The 23,328-nt window shown below is 44.9% G+C and overlaps 1 protein-coding gene across 1 annotated transcript; it reads right to left on the minus strand.

The window, feature by feature from the left end:
- Positions 1 to 362: 362 nt before the first annotated feature.
- Positions 363 to 15,949, minus strand: GPNMB (glycoprotein nmb). The gene is made up of 11 exons (XM_032962630.2): positions 15,808 to 15,949; positions 14,018 to 14,176; positions 13,041 to 13,172; positions 11,948 to 12,127; positions 11,005 to 11,169; positions 9,704 to 10,033; positions 6,263 to 6,400; positions 5,183 to 5,279; positions 2,746 to 2,957; positions 2,323 to 2,407; positions 363 to 1,833 (listed from the first exon to the last, which is right to left on the minus strand). The coding sequence occupies exons 1-11, from the start codon at positions 15,878 to 15,880 to the stop codon at positions 1,677 to 1,679; spliced, it is 1,728 nt and encodes a 575-aa protein (XP_032818521.2). The 5' UTR covers positions 15,881 to 15,949; the 3' UTR covers positions 363 to 1,676.
- Positions 15,950 to 23,328: the final 7,379 nt, after the last annotated feature.

The raw sequence follows: 23,328 nt of genomic DNA on the forward strand, positions 1-23,328 counted from the left end.
TGCATGAATGCCTCCCAACGTGCGTGATTGTTTAACCATGCTTCATCATGGTTAAACAACTACTCGCTACGAATTGGGGGAGGGGGGGGACAGGTCAGGTTCAGATATCACCACTGACGTGAGTCGTGACCGGGTATCGAACTGAGGACGCTGGGCCTTGTAGTATTGTGCTTTAAGCACTGCGCTACTCAATTACACCGCGTTAATATATCGTGTATCATATTGTTCTCAGTTCATATAAAACTACTTTTAGTGACTTTAAAGTCTGATGAAAACACAGTCATTCATTCAGAAGATGCAAATTAAGGCCCTTAATGGACTCACGTAGAGATACATTAAGAAAGCAACTTGTTAAATATGTATGTATTCTACATCAATAGCTTTATTCTGAAATCATGAAAGCATGCAAAATAATCATTAAGCTTACTTCATAGGCTTTACACCCAGCGGTAATTGATAATTACATAGATAACCTGCGCAAATGTGACGGCAACACCACACGCATCCCACGTAATCACTATACAAGTTAACATAAGTGGATAATGAATTGAAAATTTATCTCTGGTGTCCTCAACAAGCTAAAGAGAGGCATATGTAAAGCATTTTTAAATTGAAAACCGTGGGTGTGATTCATGTCTTGGTGGAAAGCCAATTACAATTGGCGAATTGCTGTCCGCACCTTTTTCACACTTGGCTCCTCCGAGGTGGAGCGATCATCCAGAGTTTAAACGGTCCCCACTGACAACATGACTCAAAACCGGTTTGTGTAAATAAGAAAAACTATACATTAAATTGAATATTAAAATCATTGGTGTTCTTATTAATGGAGAATCATGCTACTCTTGATCGACTGAATCATGTTTGTTATGTATAATTCAGTAACGGAAAATAGGATGAACAGATAAAAGTTAGTAAACATATCCTCCCCTTTCCAATATGCCAGTTCAATTTTGAGAGGGTGTGTCCTGTTCTGGAGAGCAAGCAAAACTAGTGAAGTGGAAGTGATTCGCTGGTTGTGATTGTTCGCTAGACACCTATTAATGAAAGACTAAATAATTTTTTAAAAATCTACAATATTACTGAATAGATTTATCAAAATATTTTCATAATCATCCCAATATTTATGATGTACTATGAAGAGACATTACTTAAAACGCCATCTATTATATATTTTCTTAATACAATGCAAGGTTATTGAATGTGTTAAGTTTTATGTACTTAAATATGTATCGTTCCACTTCATTTGGGAAACAAAAGTAGCATGAACACGGACCAATCGTACACAAGAGACTCTAAGCAATGGCGAGACGATGAAAAAAGCTGCCAAAGCTATCAGAGTATAGCACGCACCATTCGTGCACAGCAGGGGAAGGGAACGTTTTACTTCATGAGGGTCAAATAGCACTTTCAAATAGCTTTTGGCTGGCCACACATTACAACACACCGTCACGTTATCTGATAATAAAATGTGTATGCTAAAATGATGAACAGAGTGTTGTTAGGTCAAACATATTCCTTTCTAGTGCCGGATTAGTGTGGATATGATCCATGCAGTGATACATAATTATGATTCATGAAGATGCAGGCTAAATAGTGTAGGTTCCCAAAGAGAGTTAGCCTCTAACTTGTGCAGGCGCTGGTAGCTGTGTGTATTTATGTGCCTTTGGTGCGATGGCTCAGACCAGGTGAGCAACAATTGGCTGCTTCTGAGCATTGAGCAAAGGGTTCTTCTCGCCAGACTTATTCCTGATGAATTTCACCCAGTCGAGAGTCCCTGGGCCGTGGCTTAGCTCCATTCCCGGTGGAGCCACGGGAGTGTACTGGCGATACTTCCTGTTTCCAGCAATAAAGGAGAGAGGGCAGACAATTGACGCAAAGAAAACAACCCGCGGAAATGGATATCAGAGAGCTACCTCTGAAATCCCTTGAAATACCCTCGTGTCCACACAGCAGGGGGCAGACCTTTAATGTACCTCGCATGACAATCACACCGATGAGTTAAATTCTCATGGCTGGAATTAACATTATTAAGTGCATAACCAAATTTGTAGAGAATTGTGTGCTGTCATTGGCGACTAGCTGAGACCATCAACTCACTGCATTTGAGAATCCAATTAAATCACAGGCAGCTGCTTGGATTCGAAACCCACCAAGATCTCAGCGAGGCCAGCGATGGGCTCTGAGCTCTGAGCCATCTGATTCGTTAAAAGTTGTGTCTGTAACAACAAATCTGGTTTTGACTCTATTTGTGTGTACCTTAAAAGTGTGTTTTTAAAAAACGTTTAATCTTTAGTAAATTATTGGAGTTGTAGAAGCACTTACTTGTAAAAGAGCAGTCCTAGGAGTACAAGAGGAACGATGCCTGCAAAAAAAACGGCTGGTCCCAAAAACTTTGCTGATGTAGACTCTGAAAGTATCAGTAAATACGTTCAAGGTTAATTTAATTGTCTGCACCATGAGCTTCTGGTCACAATTATATCTTTAATAAAGATGGCAATTTGCTTCATTTTATAGCTTGACATGCTATTGAAAAAAATAAGACGTTTCATTTGTGTGTATGTTTGTGAGTCAATCTTTCAGTCACACCACTTACTTGGGTGATTTACATTGTAGAGAGGCGAATAATGGATACGTTTTACCGGAAGGAACCAATAACCCACGGTATTGATACTAAACTGTGTATGAGGTATGACTTTTGACCTATTTAAATATATATTTTTTAAAAACACGTCTAGATATGTTCACCTGCGTTGAAGTCGACGTGGGTACTAACGACGGCCAGGCTCACTGCATCAGCCAGTGAGACGTTGAGGCAGAAAATGCCCGACCCGTTGAACTGCTCGCGCAGGGTCAGGGAGCACGGGTCTCCGGCAGCCAGCACCAGTGGGCGGCACGACCCGCTGACGGGCCACACGCACGCCTCGTCCGATACCACGGTGCACACTTCGCTCGGCAAACTGCGTGCGTCACGACGCAGGGGACATGGGCGAGGGTTACGCTAACGAAATGAAATGGGGGTTACGTTATATGAGATGAGAATTATACACTTTCGAGATGAGTCGTGGATTACGCAAACAACGAGGTGGGACGAGGGTTACCTCACTAGCAAGATGAGACGAGGGTTATGTAAAAGAGACGAGTGTTATCGTAAAAGAGATTCTTCATGGGTTATGCTAGCGAGATGAGACAAGGGTTGATGCTAATGACACCAGCTCAGGGTTACCCTAATGAGACAAGAGTTATCGCCAACAAGATGATCTTGTGAGTGTCAACAGTCATAACAATTGTCAAAAAATAAACATATTATGGTATTTTTTGTGAGCATACATATTTGTATAAAATATGTATTTATATCTGGATATAACATGTATCAATTCGTGCGTGTGAGAATTGATTGTTTACCATTTATGCAAATGGTATCCCAATGTTATTTTAGGCAAATTGAGGGTAAAAAACGTACAAACGCGACAGAAAAAAACAGAAAAATAATACCAAGAAGGTTGTAAAGCATGACATAAAACAAATTCGATTCTTCAATCGCATCGTGACCCTACCGTTTTGATGAATCATTGAGTTATTAGGGCGGTGAATTGTTACAAGTTTAGTATTTTCCTCCAGTTTGCTTTCAAACAAAAAAAGATTGGAGGAAATTACCTTCTGCCAGCACATGACTCACGTCCCATTTCGAACTAGCTGCATACAACACTGCGCGCAAGATGCTCATGTCTAAGCGGCAATAATCCCTGATGATGAGGAGAATAAATAAATAAAAACTCCAGTAATTTAATTCAATATTTCAAAACAACAACAGTTTTTAATTCATATAAAACACACGTAAGTATTACAAAGCATTTACTGATGTGTTTTAACTGCGTGCCGGTGCTGCTATTTACTTAGGTAGAAATGAAGCGAATGTATATGTAAATAGATAAATTCACAACATTGGATATTCTAAGACAGGTCAAGGCAATGGCAGTGCAGAAGACGCTATTTGTTTATTGTTTTGTTTCGTATAAACATTAATAATAATATCACCAAAATGTACCAAAGCTTATGAGATCTTAGGAGGTGAACAGAGTTGAGCCTGAATGGTGTTTGGATAGTGTGACCACCACGCATACGGTATGGTGGTCACCCGACTGGGCATCTATGAGAAAGAGTTTTATAGCTCATCGGATTCCTCCAGTATAAATAAATATCTGATTCTAATTTTATACAGCAGTCTGTTTCAGGCTGCATTGGGGTGACGTCGCTTTCACCAAACCACACTGACCAGGGAGATGAGGTATACAGGGTGTTTAAAAGAGATGGACCCTATATGAAATCGCTATATCTCTGCAATCACGAACTGCCCACGAATGAAACTCTTACCACTTGAAAGGGCGGGGCATAGAGAGGGCGGGGCATAGAGAGGGCTGGGCATAGAGAGGGCGGGGCATAGAGAGGGCGGGGCATAGAGAGGGCGGGGCATAGAGAGGGCTGGGCATAGAGAGGGCGGGGCATAGAGTTTAAAATGATTACCGCGAGATGCCTCTCCCAGCGCACAAACAGCCCCTAGCCTCAGTCATTCTCTAGATGGTGACCCCGCAACACAAGGGGCGTTTTGCGTTCTGCAGTTCAGCAAGACTGAATCCGTAATTGCGGCGCAGCGTGCGTCTCAACGGCGTTTCGGCATTGATCCGCCAATGTCAAAGAACATTCGTCGTTGGTACCGACAATTTGAGGAAACGGGCTGCTGTTTATGTAAGGGGAAGAGCACAGGGCAACCACGATCCTCAGAGGAAAACGTGAGAAGAGAGGCGTTTGGGACGAATTCAACTATCGTCTCGGTGTTGTCCGTACAGCAGGTGGAGGGCACATAGAGCATTCACAAAATGGTTAGTAAAACTTAATAACTCATTAAACCGTGTGTAGCTTTTTGTGTAATTGTAATATGTTGCCATCGTGAAATATACTGCTTTTAAATTGGGTCCATCTTTTTTAAACAGCCTATTCAAATAACCCCCTACATGGCATGAGGATACCCTCATCCAGAAGTGGATTTACAATGAGCTGTACGTTTTTTTTTTTTAAACACACGAATGGTAAAAGAGAGAGCAATTACATCCACCTTAATATTGTAGGCTGTGTTTACACTGCATGACCACACCGTGTATGTCCATCTCTGGACTGCTGGGCTCACCTGCCACTGCACGTGACCATAAAATCCATGGCACCACCGCCCTGCATCGTGACCACCGACGGCATTAGCGCCACGACGGCGACACTCGATATCCCTTCTGATGCAGAGTACATGAATCCACAAGCACGAGCAAAAAAGCCGTCGCTTGCACAACAGCATTAAGAAACACTAACTACCAAACCATGCTTCACGAGGATTGATGTATTCATTCCTTCATGTTGAGGACCACTTTTGGTCACATTTGAGTCGGCAGGAAAAGATGAACGAACAAGTAGAACGAAATAACATTTGAAAAGCGTAAATGTATCATAGTAGAGTGTACACAGATACATATATTGAGAAAAATATAGAAAACAGAAATGAGATTGAAAAAGAGCATATGCATACTCGTGAAATACATCGTACAGTTTTGAAAAATTAAAGTAAATAAAAAGCACAAACAAAATCACGTAGGTCACAGTGATAATGACCGTGCCGCCGAGTGATCATGGTTGTGCTGTTGTGAACGCCAGACTGAGTTTGGAACAGAGTCCAGATCCAGCGAGAGGATTCAAGAACAGCCAACTGGTTCCGTGACCAATACCTACCCTACCCAGTGACTATGGAAGATGCATTATGAAAAATACAATGCAACATGTATATATCGTAGGCTATAAAACCATATTTAGTTACCCATGTAGATTGGGGGTGCAGAAGTAGAATGTCGTCAGTTTTGATTGTTTTATTAAAGTAATCGGTGTAAGTGCCAAAGTGTTTGCAGTCACGTGAGCACTAAATAATTGACCTTCAACAAGTGACGAGCAGCTAATAATTGAAACGACATGTGTGTAAACATATTTTTAAAATTGTTTTTGCAAACACAGTCAATCCACAACCAGTATAATCTGGCTACGAATAATACATCATTCACCATATTACCAAATGCATGGAAAGAGTGTCATCCTTGCATTGAGTAGGAACACGTCGGGCAGAGAATTGGTCTCTTCGTTTTAATTTTACTCCGCACCTGCAGTTCACCATAGATAATTCTGTGTGTCCACACCTCGCTGAAGGCCAGCGATGCGTGACGGAGAGACTGACCCACGATGGTGACGTTGGCGGTGAAGCTGCCATAGCGCACGAGCTGGCAGGTTGGGGACGGGGTAGGGGGTGATTTCGTGGATGACTGTTGTAGGTCAGCTCCATCCGGCACAGTCGCCCCTGCACCACCTGGCTGGCCTGTGGGGTTAATCGCAGAGAAGCTTAACGCGCCACGCGTATTATGTTCTGTCGTGTGCATATGACCAAATCAACCAGAATGCCCCTGATCTTGACAGATCTCACAAGCTTAGCATATTTGAACCTGAATAGTGTTTCTATGGATGACCACCATACATATAAATAAGTAAATCAAATTAATTGTTTTTCTGTTCTGTGCTCAGTCTGTGGACTCCACCTTCACCAACCCACACTGACCAGCATGGTAAAGTAATGTAAAATAACCCATATCACCTGTATGGTGTGGGGAGGCCTTCCATCAGTGGAATGACAAAAAGGTTGTACATGCATCGTAGTATGAATGAGATGTTTTGTTGTGCCACTTATTATTTTTTACAATGTTTTACCTCCAAACTAAGTTAAATCACATGCACATCAATTACATGTATGATTTTAAGTTCTACTTGAATGCATAAAGCAAAGGCGATGGCATGCTTGTGATAGAGCCTGTGAGTTTGTGTTAAGTGAGTTTGATAAACAAATCATTTGCAACAATAATTACAAAATCAGTTTTGACTTAAAACTTTCGTGACTGCAGGTATTAATATTCTTTGGTTCTTTTACTAAAGTCACGTAGATAGAAAATTTTAAAAAACCCACGATGTTTTGATCGCAACACAAGCGGCCGTCATCAGGAAAAGGGGGGTTAGCCTCCAAAGGCAAACTATTTATAAAGGTTTACAGATGGGCGTAGTCCAAGTTTGTCAGCAGCATGGGCAGGGCAGCTAATGTTAATGTAGGAGAAGACAACGGGGGAGAGAGAGGGGTTCAAAATATGGGGAGAGAGAGGGGGTAGAGAGAGGGGGTAGAGAGAGGGGGTAGAGATGGGGAGAGAGAGGTGGTAGAGATAGGGGTAGAGATAGGGGGAGAGAAAGAGGGAGAGAGAGGGGGTAGAGATAGGGGGAGAGAGAGGGGGTAGAGATAGGGGGAGAGAGGGGGGTAGATATAGGGGGCATTGCACTTCGCTCCACACACCCACACTGCTGACGGTGGAGGTTGACAAGAAAACACAAATCAAGTCATACCCAAAGTGGTTGATGACATCTTTTCAATTATTGCTGAGTTTAAAACAGTCCTCTTGGATGAAATTGTGTCTGTGTCTGTATATATGGATGGCTTCATGAACGAATATTTGTTGATAGCCAGTAAGTTTGCAAAGTACCATCGCCTTAGAGAAATACATTTCATGTGAGCCAGCCGCATTAAAATAATGATCAGCCATGGCAGAAGTATTGGTTCTACCGTGTTTCAAATCTGCCTTATGTTCACGAACACGGCTTGAGACATGTCGCTTAGCTTCCCCAATGTAACTGCTACAATAAAAAACAATAAAAATTCTCACGACGTTTCGACCATAACACAAACGGTCATCATCAGGTGTGAAAAAACCAACGTTGATGATGACCGTTTGTGTTTCGGTCGAAACGTCGTGAGAATTTTTATTGTTTTTAATTGTTTAATATATATTTAATTATTTTATTGTTTCCCTTCAACATGACTTTACCGAAATAGCTAAGAATATAGGTTTCGATGTAGTTTCTTTGTTCACCAAAGTTCCTGTGCCCGATACCATTGCAATCATTGAAGATTTGGTTCAACCAGGATTGAATGCTGATGTAACGGCCCTGGTGAGACACTGCCTCACCAATACATACTTCAACTTGAATGGAACATTCTACAAACAAACTGAAGGCACCTCAATGGGTTCTGCCTCATCTCTGGTTGTAGCCAATATTTTCACAGAAAATGTTGAGATGGACGCCATCCAGGTATCCACTTTATGCCGTCCTTGTGGAAGAGGTATGTGAATGACACGTTTGTCATCTGGCCACATGGCCGACTGGCTCTCAACCAATTCCTCAACCACATCAATTCCATACACCCAGCCATCAAATTCACCATGGAGGCAGAAAAGGATGGCATGCTACCTTTGTTGGATGTCCTAATCAAAAAGAGACCAGATGGCTCAATGAGCCATTCTGTCTACAGGAAAGTAGCCCATACTGACGCCTAACTAAAACCTGATTCCCACCACAATCCATCCCAGAAGAATTGCCTCATCAAAACGCTACACCAAAGAGCTCAATATATCTCCGACCATGAACACCTAACCAGTGAACTCAAACACGTACACCAAGCTCTCAAGGCGAATGGATATTCTGACTACACAATCCGCAAAGCCATCACCCCAACCGTGAGGAAGGAGCCATCTGAAGATCCAATCAAAACCACCACCTTGCCATACATAGCAGGGGTAACCAAAAATATTTCCAAAATCATGAACAAACACAAGATCCAGGTCCGATTTAACACAGTACATAAAATTCGTGATCTGATCCCATCTGTGAAGGACAAAATTCCTGACATGCAATATCCCGGCGTCTACCAACTGAGCTGTATCTGCGGTAGCAGTTACATTGCGGAAACTAAGCGACATGTCTCGGACCGTGTTCGTGAACATAAGGCAGATTTGAAATACGGTAGGACCAATACTTCTGCCGTGGCTGATCATTATTTTAATGCGGCTGGCAAGCCTACTGGCTATCAACAAAGCTTCGGTCATGAAGCCATCCATATATACAGACACAATTTCAACCGAGAGGACGGTTTTAAACTCAGCAATCAGTGTTTTCTTGTCAACCTCCACAGTTAGCAGTGTGGGTGTGTGGAGCGAGGTGCAATAACCCCCATCTCTAACCCCTCTCTCTCCCCTATCTCTACCCCTTCTCTCTCCCCCTATCTCTACCCCCTCTCTCTCCCATTATCTCTCCCCCTCTCTCTCCCCCTATCTCTACCCCCTATCTTTCTCACTATCTCTACACCGTCTCTCTCCTCCTATCTCTACCCCCTCTCTCCCCCGTTGTCTTCTCCTACATTAACATTAGCTGCCCCGCCCATGCTGCTGACAAACTTGGACTACGCCCATCTGTAAACCTTTATATGTAGTTTGCCTTTGGATGCTAACCCTCCCTTTCCCTGATGACGACCGCTTGTGTTGCGATCGAAACGTCGTGGGTTTTTTATTTTTTTATTTTAAATCTACGTGACTTTACCGAAAGAACCAAAGAATATAAATTCAGTTTTTTCCATCAGCGACATTTTGGAGAAACACTCCCATGCACGTGTTTGAGATTGACTGTACAATCCCTTCTTAGTACTGCAGATTATTCTTAAGTGGGGGGGGGGGGGGGGGGGGGGGGGGGAATATACTGAAGGGAAAATACCATGAAGGATTAAACAACAAAAAGAAGAAATTGCAACTACCAGTGGGTCCGTCCCAGGGGCCCGTCTCGTCAGGCGGTAGCACAGTGGCGTTGAGGGTCCCGCATGGTGTCGGTATGACGGCCCTCAGCCACAGAGACATGCTGAATGAGCCTATAGCTGAGTATGTGTGGTTGACGGAGGCATTAGGTCCCACCACCACCTCCGTGCCATCGCCAAAGTTCCAGGCGTAGGTGAGGGTGGCGTTGCCCAGGTAGCCGCTGGGGTCGTGGGGTGTGGCGGTGAAGGACACTGGTGCGTTCTCCAGGAAGATCAGGTCTGAGCTGTTGCGATCGCCCATCTGGGAGATCTTCACGCTGAGCGGCACGGAGTCTGCGGTGAAGTCAGAGGGGGAACAACATCTGGTACTGGCGACTGGACTGTCTGGAATTAAACTTTAAGAGTGGGTGGTGTCCGGTCTCCTGGCACGGCAGTTTAAACAATGGGTATATTTATTAAATCGCCCTGCAGTATAAATGGGTACACCAAAGTTAATCGGCAGGTCACGTGTGGTGGGGAAAAGTGTGGGTACCCACACCTCTTCTAATACGTCTAGTCAGTGTGGAAGTTTAGAGGTCCGTCCTTAATCATTGGTGTGAGCAAGCTTTTCAGGGTTGTGCCTTTGTCTCTTTCCGAGTGAATCTGGAATTAAACAATATGGGGATTCATATTCTTAGTTTTTTCGGTAAAGTCATTTTTTCGGTAAAGTCATCAAAATATGGGGATTGTGGCGTGGTCTGGCAGTCGAGCGACATGGAGAAGGGGTCAGTGGATCGTGCAGGAATAATGGACGTGAGAGGCCCACCTGCTTGGACAGAGTGTGAGTGTTATTCATGAGTTTACTCCACACAATTCTGTTTCCATCCATTTCAACAGAAATTGACCAAACATCACAATCGCTCCAAACGTATAATGAACACCTCCCAGTGAGTTATAGAGCTGGGTGACCATGGACTGAGTATATTTCAATGACACCAATGTCGTGCAACGACTGGATCTTGAGCATCGATTCAGCTGATGTCCAGACCACTCTTCGTCAGTCTAGCGGTTGGGGTCAGCTTAGGTCATCGGCAAGGTGAGCCCTATCAAGCTCCCGGTCCAATAAAGGTACATGGAACAACAACAACAACAACCGCCATTCGCCACTAAGTGGCGGTGACGTCACCACGACGCTTGTGCCAGGCCATGGAACACACACACCCTAATGCTCATGGTCTTTCTACACATACCACCTGTACGCCGGAATCAACGTCGTATGGTTAATGTCGCCTAGCACTAGTGAGCCAGTGCCACGGTAAACCCACCAGTCACGGTGTAGTTGTCAGTAACGTTGGCGATGGCGCACAGCTGCTTTGCGCTCTGCCCGCCGCGGTACAGGAGCAGGCTGATGTTGTGGGTGCCGACGGGGATGTCCGTGGTGTCTATTGTCACATTAGAGCTGTTCCCGTTCACCATTGTATAGTACTTGCCTGGGGAAAAAACAAACACACTCCTCCGCTTCATTTTCTTAGTGGGGGTTTGGGGGTGGTGTCTATCACCAAACCACTCGGAACTCATCAGATGTCAGAAGCCAAGCACAACTGAGCTTAGAGAATTCCTGGATGGGTACCAACATGCATAAAACAGGATGTTTTAGGTTGTGGTGATACGTTGGTAGTCAACTGAAGGCATACTCATTGGTTAATTCGGTAAAGTCACGCATGTAGAAATAAAAGAAAATTTAAATAAAGCACGACGTTTCGAACACAACACAAGCGCTCATCATCCGGTGAAAATGGGGCAAAACACATAGCGAGGGAGCACACAGAGGGACATCACACACAGAGCACATAGAGAACGGCAAACTGCATGGAGGCAAATACAGCAAGAAGATGGGAGACGCGAACTCAACAAACCTTAGAAACATAATGAGATACGTGACTTTACCGAAAGAACCAATGAGTATAGTAATTCCTGCAGTCACGAAAGCTTAAATTCTGGATTTTTCAACTGAAGGCACTTCAGCAAAATCCATTGTTGTACTGTATTATATGTCCCTCTGTCTCTGCTCCCCGCTTGCATAAACCCACACTGAGCAACGTGATTAAGTATGATCAAATAACCCCCATGGTCCGTATGGTGTGGGGAGGCCATCATCCAGCAGTCGATAGACAAGAAGGGCTGTGCGAATAGTCGAAACAAAAATGGCGATGACATGGGGAATAGGCAATGGCTGACAATGATAATAATGTTAACGGTCGTAGGTACCTTCCGTAGACCAGATGTACACGTAAAGCCTAGGCAGGTATCTCTGACGATGTCGATCACGATGGAATGGCTTTCCGTTGGGGAATGTGTTGCTCTGCTGATCGTCGTGGGACCAATTCTCTTCACCGTGGTCCTCCTCCCCCTCCTGCAGAGGCCATTCCCCGGGCGCCGCCGCCTGCCCTGTAGGCGCACACCACATGGGAGGATGAGCTGTGCGATCTGTGGCTCGATGAGCCCTGCACAATGATTTCATCACTGAAGGACATGACTGCATGTTTCTCTATGCAAGCACGACACAAAATTCTGTGTGTTGTGAACTCACAAAGCAGGAGTCAAAATAATTAGAGAGCAAGATCTGAATAATACACATACTGTATAGTTATATGAATTAAACATATTGTTTTCAATAATTATTTGATTGCATACAATGTTTTGCCAATATAGTTATTGGATCATGTACCAATATGTACACAAACATGAGGGTTCAAAATAAAGGAAACAATGGGTCAGTGAAATGTTCAAAATTTCGCATCTCAATTGCTAATCTTTTTCACCAACCCATGTACATCTTACATATATTCATATTTCAGCCCAAATTAACAGGAAGTCATATAAAACAAGCCCTACCTACACAAAATGGACATGTCTACTATTCATTATATTATCAGTGTTCTTTTAATAACAGCGAATGGGGCCACCACAATGCCAGTTTTGAGGACCGGAATCTTGGCGGATGTTCAATGGTTGAAAAAATGTTGACGAGCTTGTTTGTTCTTCCCTTGCATGCGGTTCATAGTAACCATACAAGCAGGACTTAAGTTGATATTTTCCAGGCTGCCGACTCAGACAGACCTGGATGATTGTAAGCTTCCCATCGCAAGAGTCCGATGGATGAGCAGTGGGTCGGGTTGTCAGAGAAATGGGTAAGACCTATGAGCAGTAGGCAGGGGCAATGTCAAAAGGAGTAACGGAGATAGCGATATAAGGACGTGGCTATGTATAAGTAAGAGGGTGGGGCTGATGGATGGAGGGGCTGTCAGTTCACACTGCGTCCCGGATGAGCCTCCCAGAAATACTGGTTGCTTTACCGTACCGTCGTACGTGTGGTTCCATGATGCGGTCCCGTTGGCGCCGTGCCAGGGGGAGATTATTGTCACGCTGACAGTCAGCTTGGAGCCCACAAGAGTCGGCCCATCGTTTGTCACATTCACGGTAACGTTCCTCACTGCGGGGAAAAGAGAGGCAACTCAAACGAGCGGGCTGATATCCACCCCGACAATTTGTGAGAATCAACATCTACGCAGAAAATGTTGAGACCAAAAGAAGCAAAGGTGACCTCCACTGTAACGTGATTTTCAGATGTAAAATTTATACAGGGTTGCATTGAGTGAGCTGTATGCAGCTCAATTGTGATTCATGATAATAATCACCAGCAGAACAGAAAAAAGAATAAAACATCGATGCCAGATATTAAGCAGCATCCATTTTTCACCAACAGGCACTGGAAAGTGTGGCGAAGTTATAGTTAAACAACCCCCATGATCGACAAGGTGTGGGGATGCCTGCATCTAGCAGTTTATTAACAAAGGACTGTAAACACTAACACGTGATGAAGCAAGGTTGCAAACTATTTCTGCAGTAGACACATTACATTATTTTACTATTATCCTCTAAATATGTAGTCACCTTGCAAATAAGAGGACTACCCGGCGACCTGAATTGTATTCTCTGCCACGGCTACCTTCAGTGGCGAGTGGTATCAGAAGCAGTGCTACCATCCACTTCACCAACCCGCACTGACCAGAGTAGTGAGATATGTAAAGAAAGAACCCCATTACTGAAACAGCATGGGAAAGCAATCATCCAGCAGCGGACTGAAAAAGGCTAGAATTTCTTTGTTGAACACAGTCACCTTGTAAATAAATAAATTACAGATAAATTACAGAATAAAAGCTCACATCATTGTTGCAATGCATTCTGAATTTCAATACGAGTTCTTGAGACTAAACACTTTTTTTATTTTTGCAGCTCTGTATTTGGATGCGGTGGGCAGCTGTGAAAGAGATTAACTCGGCCAGCAGCGATGCCGGTCTCGGCCGTTATCCGAGCGGATTGGGTATCGATCCTCGTCCCAGTAGCTCGAGTCGGTTGACATCCAGCCGTCCCCAAGTGAAGCATGGGCGGGCAGATCGCGCCATCGCCCACGATGGCCCACCACCTCGGAAAAACCTGAGCGCGCAGGTCACACGATTGAGAAATAAATCAGAATGCTAATGTCGACCCGGATATCTTCGGCAACTGCTTGCAGTTATAGCATAACCCGATTGTCGCTTATTATGGCTGCAGTGATGCATCAAATTAGTTATGAGAACAGCTTATTTGACAGATTAATCAGCCAGGGGGATTGAGCCGCAGAGGGGTAAGACGTCATCCCTCTTCTGTCTGCAACTGCAACTGTTCACAAAACGCGAGCATCTTTATAAAAATCATGACAAAAGTTTGTCAGCCTTTGTTCGCGCTTGTTGAATGTCATTTTTGCTGAATAGATGGAAATGTCAGAAGTCAAGACCACAATTTTAATGGATTATCACAGCCTTTTCACTATGTCTATTTGGCAGTATGAATTGAAGGTTTCAAGGATAGTCTAACAAAAAATAACGTACTTCACAAATCATAACGTAGAAACTTTATATATGTAGTGAGTCCAACTGAGTCGCAGACGTTATTCTTTAGAGGCAACACATTTATTATATCAACACGTAATACACAAAGGGGCAACTGCCCCTTTACCACCCAGCTAACTACATTATACGGAGGAGTTACAGCTACGAAGGGTTGGACCCTCACTCGGGTCCCGGCCACGTGTTGATGCCTTGTAGGACGTAGAGCTTCCAGCTGGTAGGACGTGGAGCTTCCAGCTTGTAGAACGAAGCGACCCCGGTCCCTCTCAGGGACCCACCATATATCCTCCCGGGTCGGGGCTGGCTCCGCCCAGGCCCCGCCTGCTTTCTCGAGCGTTCTAGCTACCTCTCGATCCCTCTCGAGAGCTCTCCCCGGACACGTGATCACCCCCTAGCCCCCCCACCTGGGGCCCTCTCTGTGGACACTCCGGATCACATCCCCGATGTCACTACATATACATGAGATGTTATATAAGAATTATGAATGTTTTAAAATTAATGGGGGTCAAAAAGATTTTGCTCGAATTAATGATTTCCCTTTTGCTCAAGGCCACTCACTAAAGAATGTGACTGCATGAGTTGTATGTGGGTACACACATCCGTATGCACTACATGTGCTCATGTGCACATATGTATGTACCGATGTATTTATATGTGTGTGTTAGTTCTTGTTTGCTATACTATTAGTATACTTCGTTGCTGGTCACTCAGTGCTACAATCATTCAGGCCTTTGGTCAGAAATTGCGGTTAGATAAACGAATGTAAACTTTATATATTTTATGTGTAAACAAGTACAGTAATTGCCCACATGTAATATAACCTGAGCACACACGTACACATTGTAGACGGGCTCAATGCATGGCCACATTCAACAGGAGAGATTTCCTCCAGTGACGCTATATAAGTTATAATCAAGCCCTTTTCTACCAAAACATCCTCACCGAGGCTCAAGAGTAATTTACTGCATTGCGATTTTTGGCCAATTCCATGCATGGTTAGCATGTATGAGAAAACTGTAGTATCAGGAGAAACCCCACCACACATAAAACGGTGTAACACCAAGTTCCACCAGAGATATATTCAAGAATCTGTGGCTGCACTGTCATTTCCTGGCCACTTTGCAACGCAAGCCTACAACACATGGTTTGGTATTATAACATATTGTTATGGCCACTTACGTCTTCCAGAGTGCGCTCCAACCACTCCGAGACACAGGAGCAGCGAAGCGAGGTAGAGGACTGGCGGTTCCATCTCCACCTCAAGAGGACCCTGGGCCACAGCTGGAAGCGCCTGTTCCTGCTGGGACAAGCGAGCCGCTCGTTTATATCCCTGATCCCTCCCCACACTCTGAACCCATGAGCTCACACACTGTGTGGTTTGTCATGTGGCCGCTTTGGCAGACTGCCCACGTGGCTTCAAGGGAGCAAAATAATTAATAAAATCAAACACTAAACCCATCAACGCACGTCCACTTGGCAAACAGCTGAGATGGTCATGTAATGTGCATGCACATAAACTCGTGGCCATCACATGATGCGCACTTGAGTCAGACAGGAGCTGTAATAATTGTACTTTTACCCAAGTTGTACAGAATGCATTCCAACAATAATACCGAACGACCAGTGGTATAGTTATTGAGTGTACAGATAGTGCAACTCACCGTGGTCCACGGGCCATAGGAACTCAGCTGCTAGGCTGTGAAGAGAGGGAAAATTTAACAGAGGTCCTACCTTTCATTCTTTGCACCAGGGCCCATGCGAACCACCCTATGCTACTGCGAATTATCATTGCATATTTATTTAATGTATGCACTGGACATAGCAGTCATCTGCTTCTTAAAACTTTAGATGCAGTGTAAATATTGCAGGTGGCAAGTTCCGTGTAGCAGACCACCGGAGCGTGCGAAGCAATTTGGCAAGTACCGTAATATTAAATAAGTGTATCAGCTGGCAGTGCAATTATGCCGAAGTATGGGGCTACAGTATGTTTCCACAGCACATCTTCAGACCTCCATTCTCCCATGTGATTAGTAGCCCATATGACAAGGCCAGATATACAGTATTTAACTTTCACTCGTTGGTAAAATGCGAGGTGACAAAACATAGTCGTGCTTTTTTAAAAGGTCTGGATGATCCAATGTTTGTATGGAATAACTGTTAACCTGATACAATTTGATTATTGTAATTGTAATGGAATCACTTATTCCAGTCATTCATAGATGTGATACATTAATTCTTCCATCAAAATCAATTATTATGTCCATGATATCCATTGAATTCACGTTCAAGAATCAATTACTGTATTTGTTTCCTGCAAATAATACAAATGTAGTGACTAACTCGGAGACGAATAAGAGTTGGAGGCACTTCTTTATTAAGCAGCACCATCGGGGTTATCACTTTATAATAAGTCCGTCTATGATCAGCGACGTTACTCAGTCAGGACAGTTGGCAGGCAGCCTGACTGGTGATGCCCCGAGATGGTAAAGACGGAGACGACGACAAGAAGGATGGTGAAGACGACGAGAAAAATGACGAGAAGAATGGTGAAGGCTTCAGCAGCGCGACGGGGATCCCACTCCATACAACAGCCCCGAGGGCCTGCACAGGGGCCCTTCTTACACTCTCGGCATGGCCTGGCGCCGCTCCCGGCCACGATCCCTTTCTAGAACCTACCAGAGGGTTCTTGGTGTGCCCCTTCTGTGACCTTTCCCCTAGATCCCCCTCTGGTGTACAACTTGGCCTGCTGACATCAGAGTTGCTATAAGCCACAGATTCCCTTCCCCGCCAGCAGCCAGCGCTATGCTGCTAGATTACTGATTCAATGCCACTACACTAATTAAGAGAATTGAGAGAAAATAAAAAAAAACATCAAAATTCTTGCTGCTGATAAGGGCCGATCAACTGTTGTGATACCTGGTGAGGATTATGATAATTAAATCAAAGATTTGCTCGATGAAGGTACCTGCCTTAAAATTAAATGAAACCCAACCCACAACACCTTGGAACGTAAGACAACGGGAATCATTGCCAGGTCATTAAAGTCCCAAGGAAAAGTAATACTTGATCAAACCAAGGGGGCCCAAACCACCAAGACTTCATGGGCTGCCAAAGAATCACAAACCTGATGTCCGATTAAGACCCATAGTTAGTACAATAGACTCTGCCACATCCAAATTAGCACAATATGTAACAAAGCAAATACAGCCCTACATCAGTAGGACCTCTTCTTCATTAAAAACTCAGAACATCTTGTAAATGAAATTTAAGATATGAAACTTAACCATAATTATATTCTGGTAAGTCTTGATGTGACTTCTTTGTTCACAAGGGTTCTGGTCAACAAGTCAATTAAATTACTCAATACTCTGGTAACGAACACAGGTTTAGCCAAAAATATCCCACGACTAGCTGAGTATTGTCTAAAGAACGCCTATTTCTTGTGGAAAAGTGATTTCTATAAACAAAAGGAAGGAGCAGCAATGGGCTCTCATCTGTCTCCTGTGATTGCGAATTTGTACATGGAAGATTTTCAAGCAATAGCTTCAAGCACACTAAAACCTTCCGATTTGTTTAGATATCTGGATGACACATTGGTGGTCTGGCCACGTGCAAAGACACACTTAACGAATTTCTAAATCATCTCAACTTGCAAAACCCGTCCATACAGTTCACCATGGAAGTGTAAGTTGACAGAACTCTCCGATTTATGGATATTCTGCTCTGGGGCGGCCGAATGGTAAAATAACACAGAGCGTTTACCGACAGAAACTGCTCACTGACTCCTGTCTGAATGCAGTCACATCATACCCCCCGCACAGAAATCTTCTCATCAAGATGCTCATACATCGAGCTAAGAAAGTGTCAGATGGTGACAGTCTGAGAAGTGAAATTAAACATGTTAAAGAAGCGCTGCAGTTGAACAGTTACAATGATGCACAAATCACCAGGGCACTGAATACCAAAACTAAATAAATAGCAAAAGCGTTAAAACTGACCAAGCAATTAAAACTTAAAATAACGTACTGCGGGAGTAGCTGATAAACTAGCCAGATTTTTGGAAAAACAAAACATCCGAGTGAGATTTGGCATGGTACATAAAATACAGAAACTACTATCTGGTACTAAAGATGTATTACCGAAGCTATCAACAGGTGTGTACCGGAATAACTGCTCTTGCGGCCAATACTATGTTGGTCAGACAGGACGAATGCTCAGCATGAGCCTAAAAGAACACCACATGAATATTAAATACTCCCAAATATAACTGTCGACAGTGGCAGAACAGGCGTGCCAACAAGGTACTGCCATTTTCGTGCACACAAAAACGGCTGGATGTACAAGCACAATGTGCATGCATAATGTGCATCCATAATGTATATTATTACCCTAAGAATAATACAACCGGTAATGGATATCCATTGTCATTTATATGCATACATTACCCCCCCCCCCACCCTCTCTGGCCTTCACACATGATTGGCTCACATGTGATGTTTCCGCTTATTAAACTTTTAGTTAATTTAATGAATGATTCTTCAAATGTATTTGTTATTTTTATGCTGAGTGTCTGCTGCTCCTGTCATATACAGCGCTTTGAGATCCTAGATGAAAAGCGCTATCTAAATGTAATTATTATAAGCACATGTATCCTTCTATTTTAAAACAAAACAGGAGGATTCTCCACAAAACTGGCTGTCGCCTGATGATGTTAGGTGTAATTTCTGGCGAAACGTCGTACTTGAATTATTAATGTTGTGGGTTTACTCTCCAACACACCAGTGTGCTGTACTAGTAAAGAAATGACATGTTTTATGACACACCTTACTAATTGGCTCTGTCGGGTGGTGGCGGGTATAACGACACATTTATATGTACGCGGTCTAACCCAAAAACACCTCTATTTTTGATAATACTAATTAAACTTGGAATCTGAATCTTTATTTATCCTGAAGAAATTTGATGAGCTATGAAGCTCTTTTTCACAGATGTCCAGTCGGGGCAAACCAGTACAAGTGAGACAGGAAATTAATTGTAATCTATATATAAAAGGGAAATTTGTGAATATGTGTCTGTTCAAAATGTTTAGCGTACTTACCGACATGCAACAAACTTGAAATTTGCCATGTGGGTACTTTCCAGACTGTACACCATGCAAAATTATAAAAAATACTTTTATATATTTTTTTCGGGGGGGGGGGCGCAATAATGCATATATTTTGCACGGCAAGTGAGCTGTGACGTCACATCTGTGACGTTACCCGCATGCGGAAGCGTAACAGTGTGCCTGCTCATGTCACTCACCCCCCCCAACCCTCCGTGGGTAAAGTGAAATACAAATGCGTTGCAGGTCTAAGGCGCTCTTCGCGCAGAATTGCTTTATTATTTCAGTCGTTTACTGCCGTACGCACCCTGAAAGTTGTGTGTGTCTGCAGCAAGCGCGTGTATGTGTACATATAGACGCGTGCACGTGTGTGTGTGGGGGGAGCGGTAGTGTAGTGGTTAGTGTGCTGTCTGTGTGTTTGTGTCTGTGTGTGTGTGTCACAGGTGATGGCTAAAGTGGCACCTCGGGATAGAGTCATCATGTTGGGTGACTTCAATGTCCGAGTTGGTCATGATGCTGGCACCTGGTCTGGAGTGATTGGAGGGCATTGGCCAGATCAGCTCAATAACAACGGTAGGAGGCTGCTAGATTTTTGTGCAGCCCATGGGCTTGTAATTACTAACACGCTGTTCCGGCATCGGCGCATCCACACAAGATCATGGATGCATGCCGGGTCTAAGCAAAAACATCTGCTGGATTATTCTAGATTTGAAGCTTTCGTGACTGCAAGGATCCATACTCTTTGATTCTATTCGGTAAAGTCACGTAGGTAAAAAATAAAACAACAAAAATCACGACGTTTCGGCCACAACACAAGCGGCCTTCATCAGGTGAAGCGACCAGACTGTCTCGAGGACAGCGCTGGAGTGAAACACAGCCAAGCTCAGACCGCGACCTATAAGCTGTGTGAGAGTAATTAAGGTGCCATGACAAAGGAATTAGCATAAAAATTTGCATTTTAATAGGCATGATGAAAGGTAGGGAGGGAGTCGACCTGTGCAGGCTGGCGAGGGGGCACGGCAGCATCCACATGCTGGTGGTGTGAAAAGGGGATTTTAAGAAGCTGCGAAAGTTTGGGGTACCACTACTTGAAAAATATACTGTACCATTAAAAAAATAGTTTAATGTTTGGTTCTATTTAGAACATCTTTCCAATGGTTGCTTAATTTGAAACCATCTTCTCGGTTGAAATTGTGTCTATGTTTGTAGATCTGAATTGCCTCGTGAACAAATCTCTGATAAAAACCCGTGGGTTTGCAAAGAACCTTGGTATCGGAGAAAATTCTATCGTGATCACCCACAGCGTTGTAACAGTGATCAGCTACGGCAGAAGAATTTGTTCTGTCGTGTTTCAAATCTAATTTGTGCTCGCGAATTCGGTCAGAGACATGTCGCTTCATCTCCCCGATATAGCAATCACCGCAGGTACAACTCAATTTGTAAACACCGGGGTACTGTAAGTCAGGAAGCCTGGGCTCTGGGTTGTTCTTCGTGCTTTTGGAGTCCCTGACCCTCTGGTCACGATCATTAAGGACTTTCATGATGGTGAGCGGGCCCGGGTAAAACTACGTGGCCGGGAGTCAGAGCCATTCCCTGTACACCTTGGGGTGCGACAGGGATGTCCTCTGGCTCCCACATTATTTAACATCTATTTTGACCACGTAGTTCATGAAGCCTTCAATAGCTGTACCGGGGGAATCTCCATTTCGTACAGATATAATGGGAGGCTGATCGATGCCCGGGTGCAGTCAAGGGATGGCTCCCTTTTGCTCAACCACGTTATGTATGCTGATGATTTGGTAATAGCTGCTCATTCAGAGGAGGAGTTGGAGACGCTGCTGCTGAGACTGGAGCGTGCCACTAAGAGATGGGGCCTTACCATCAGCCCCACCAAAACTAAGCACCTGCCTGGGTATTTTGTACCATTGGACACTCCACCCCCACAACTCCCAATCGGTGATGGGGCAGTTGTGGAGAGAGTGGAGAGTTTCCCATACCTGGGCAGTGTGCTTGTGACCGGCTCGAGTTTAACAGCAAAGGTCTCACTCGGAATCAGTCGAGCGGCAATATCTTTTCATCGGGTGCGTAACGCTGTGTGGAAGCTACCTGGTCTGCCGCTCCGCACTAGGCTTCAGGTCTTCTTGGCCACGGTCATTCCCTCCCTTCTCTACGCTTGCGAAACGTGGACCCCCTTAATGGAGCATCTTCGCCGGTTGGAAACATTTAGGCATAGCCTGCCTACGATCCAACCTGGGTTTAACCAGGCTGGATTGTGTGAGGAGCTCAAAAATCATTGAAAGATCTGGGCAAGGTCCCATCGGTGAGCTCCTCTGGAAGGCAAGGCTGCGTTGGCTGGGTCATGTAGCCCGCATGCCCAGCCACCGCATGCCGAAACAGCTTTTGTTCGGCCGGATCGAGGGGGCAAAACCGGCGCGGCACGGGCTAGAGAAGAGATGGAGTGATGTGGTACAGGAGGACGTGGAGCTGAGTGGACTTGCCGATGACTGGTACCAGCGGTGTCAAGATCGGCCTCTGTGGAGGAGGCTCGTGAAGGACGCTGCTACTGGGCAGTTGGAGGCAGTCGCCCTCCAACAACAACGGAGGGCGGAGGAGCGACGCTCACAACAACGAGCGGAGCGCCGGGTGGCTAAAGCACAGCAGGTTGGCACAGTAGGGGGCACAGGTGGTGCATCAGCCAGTCATCTCAGTCAGTCGACCCGTGGCACCTGGGTCTGCCCCGTGACCTGCCAGCGGGCGTTCGACACTTTACGTGGCCTCAAGGTGCACATGGCCTGGCACGAGCGTCGTGGTGACGTCACCGCCACTTAGTGACGAATGGCGGTTAGTGTTGTTGTGTGGGGGGGGAGCGGTAGTGTAGTGGTTAGTGTGCTGTCTGTGAACCTGGCGACCCGGGTTCGATTCCCGCTCACGGCCAACACCACCGGTGACGATTATCTGAACCGGTACTGGGCCTCCCCTAGGTCGACTCAGCCTCAAATGAGTACCTGGTGCGGTGGATAAAAACATCGCCACTAGGGAGACAAAGGCGGTCTGGCGTGGTGCTGGCCACCCACCCCCTCGTATACCGTTCCGGCCTTCATAGGTGCTCGCTAACAACACTTGCCCCTACAGTCTGTTAAGGCTATAGGGGGATATTTGTCTTTATCTTTGTGTGTGGGGAGCGGTAGTGTAGTGGTTATCGTGCTGTCTGTGTGTGTGTCTGTGTGTGTGGGGGGAGCGGCAGTGTAGTGGTTTGCGCGCTGTCTGTGTGTTTGTGTCTGTGTGCCTGCGTGTGTGTGTGGGGGGAGCGGTAGTGTAGTGGTTAGCGTGCTGTATGTGTGTTTTTTGTGTCTGTGTGTGTGTCTGTGTGTGTGGGGGGAGCGGTAGTGTAGTGGTTAGCGTGCTGTCTGTGTGTGGGGGGAGCGGCAGTGTAGTGGTTTGCGCGCTGTCTGTGTGTTTGTGTCTGTGTGCCTGCGTGTGTGTGTGGGGGGAGCGGTAGTGTAGTGGTTAGCGTGCTGTATGTGTGTTTTTTGTGTGTGTGTGTGGGGGGAGCGGTAGTGTAGTGGTTAGCGCGCTGTCTGTGTGTTTGTGTCTGT

This window comes from Petromyzon marinus, chromosome 2 (assembly GCF_048934315.1).
Source record: "Petromyzon marinus isolate PM22_M1 ecotype Great Lakes invasive population chromosome 2, UKy_Petmar_22M1.pri1.0, whole genome shotgun sequence".
NCBI classification, from domain to species: domain Eukaryota; kingdom Metazoa; phylum Chordata; class Hyperoartia; order Petromyzontiformes; family Petromyzontidae; genus Petromyzon; species Petromyzon marinus.

Bases quoted from the DNA above. Each gene is read 5' to 3' on its own strand.
- GPNMB (XM_032962630.2), bottom strand. From the start codon at position 15,880: ATGGAACCGCCAGTCCTCTACCTCGCTTCGCTGCTCCTGTGTCTCGGA. The intron at 12,128-13,040 runs GTACGGTAAAGC...GTGCGCCTACAG, and splicing joins ATGGAACCACACGTACGACG to GGCAGGCGGCGGCGCCCGGG. The intron at 2,958-5,182 runs GTGAGCCCAGCA...TGACGCACGCAG, and splicing joins ATGGTCACGTGCAGTGGCAG to TTTGCCGAGCGAAGTGTGCA.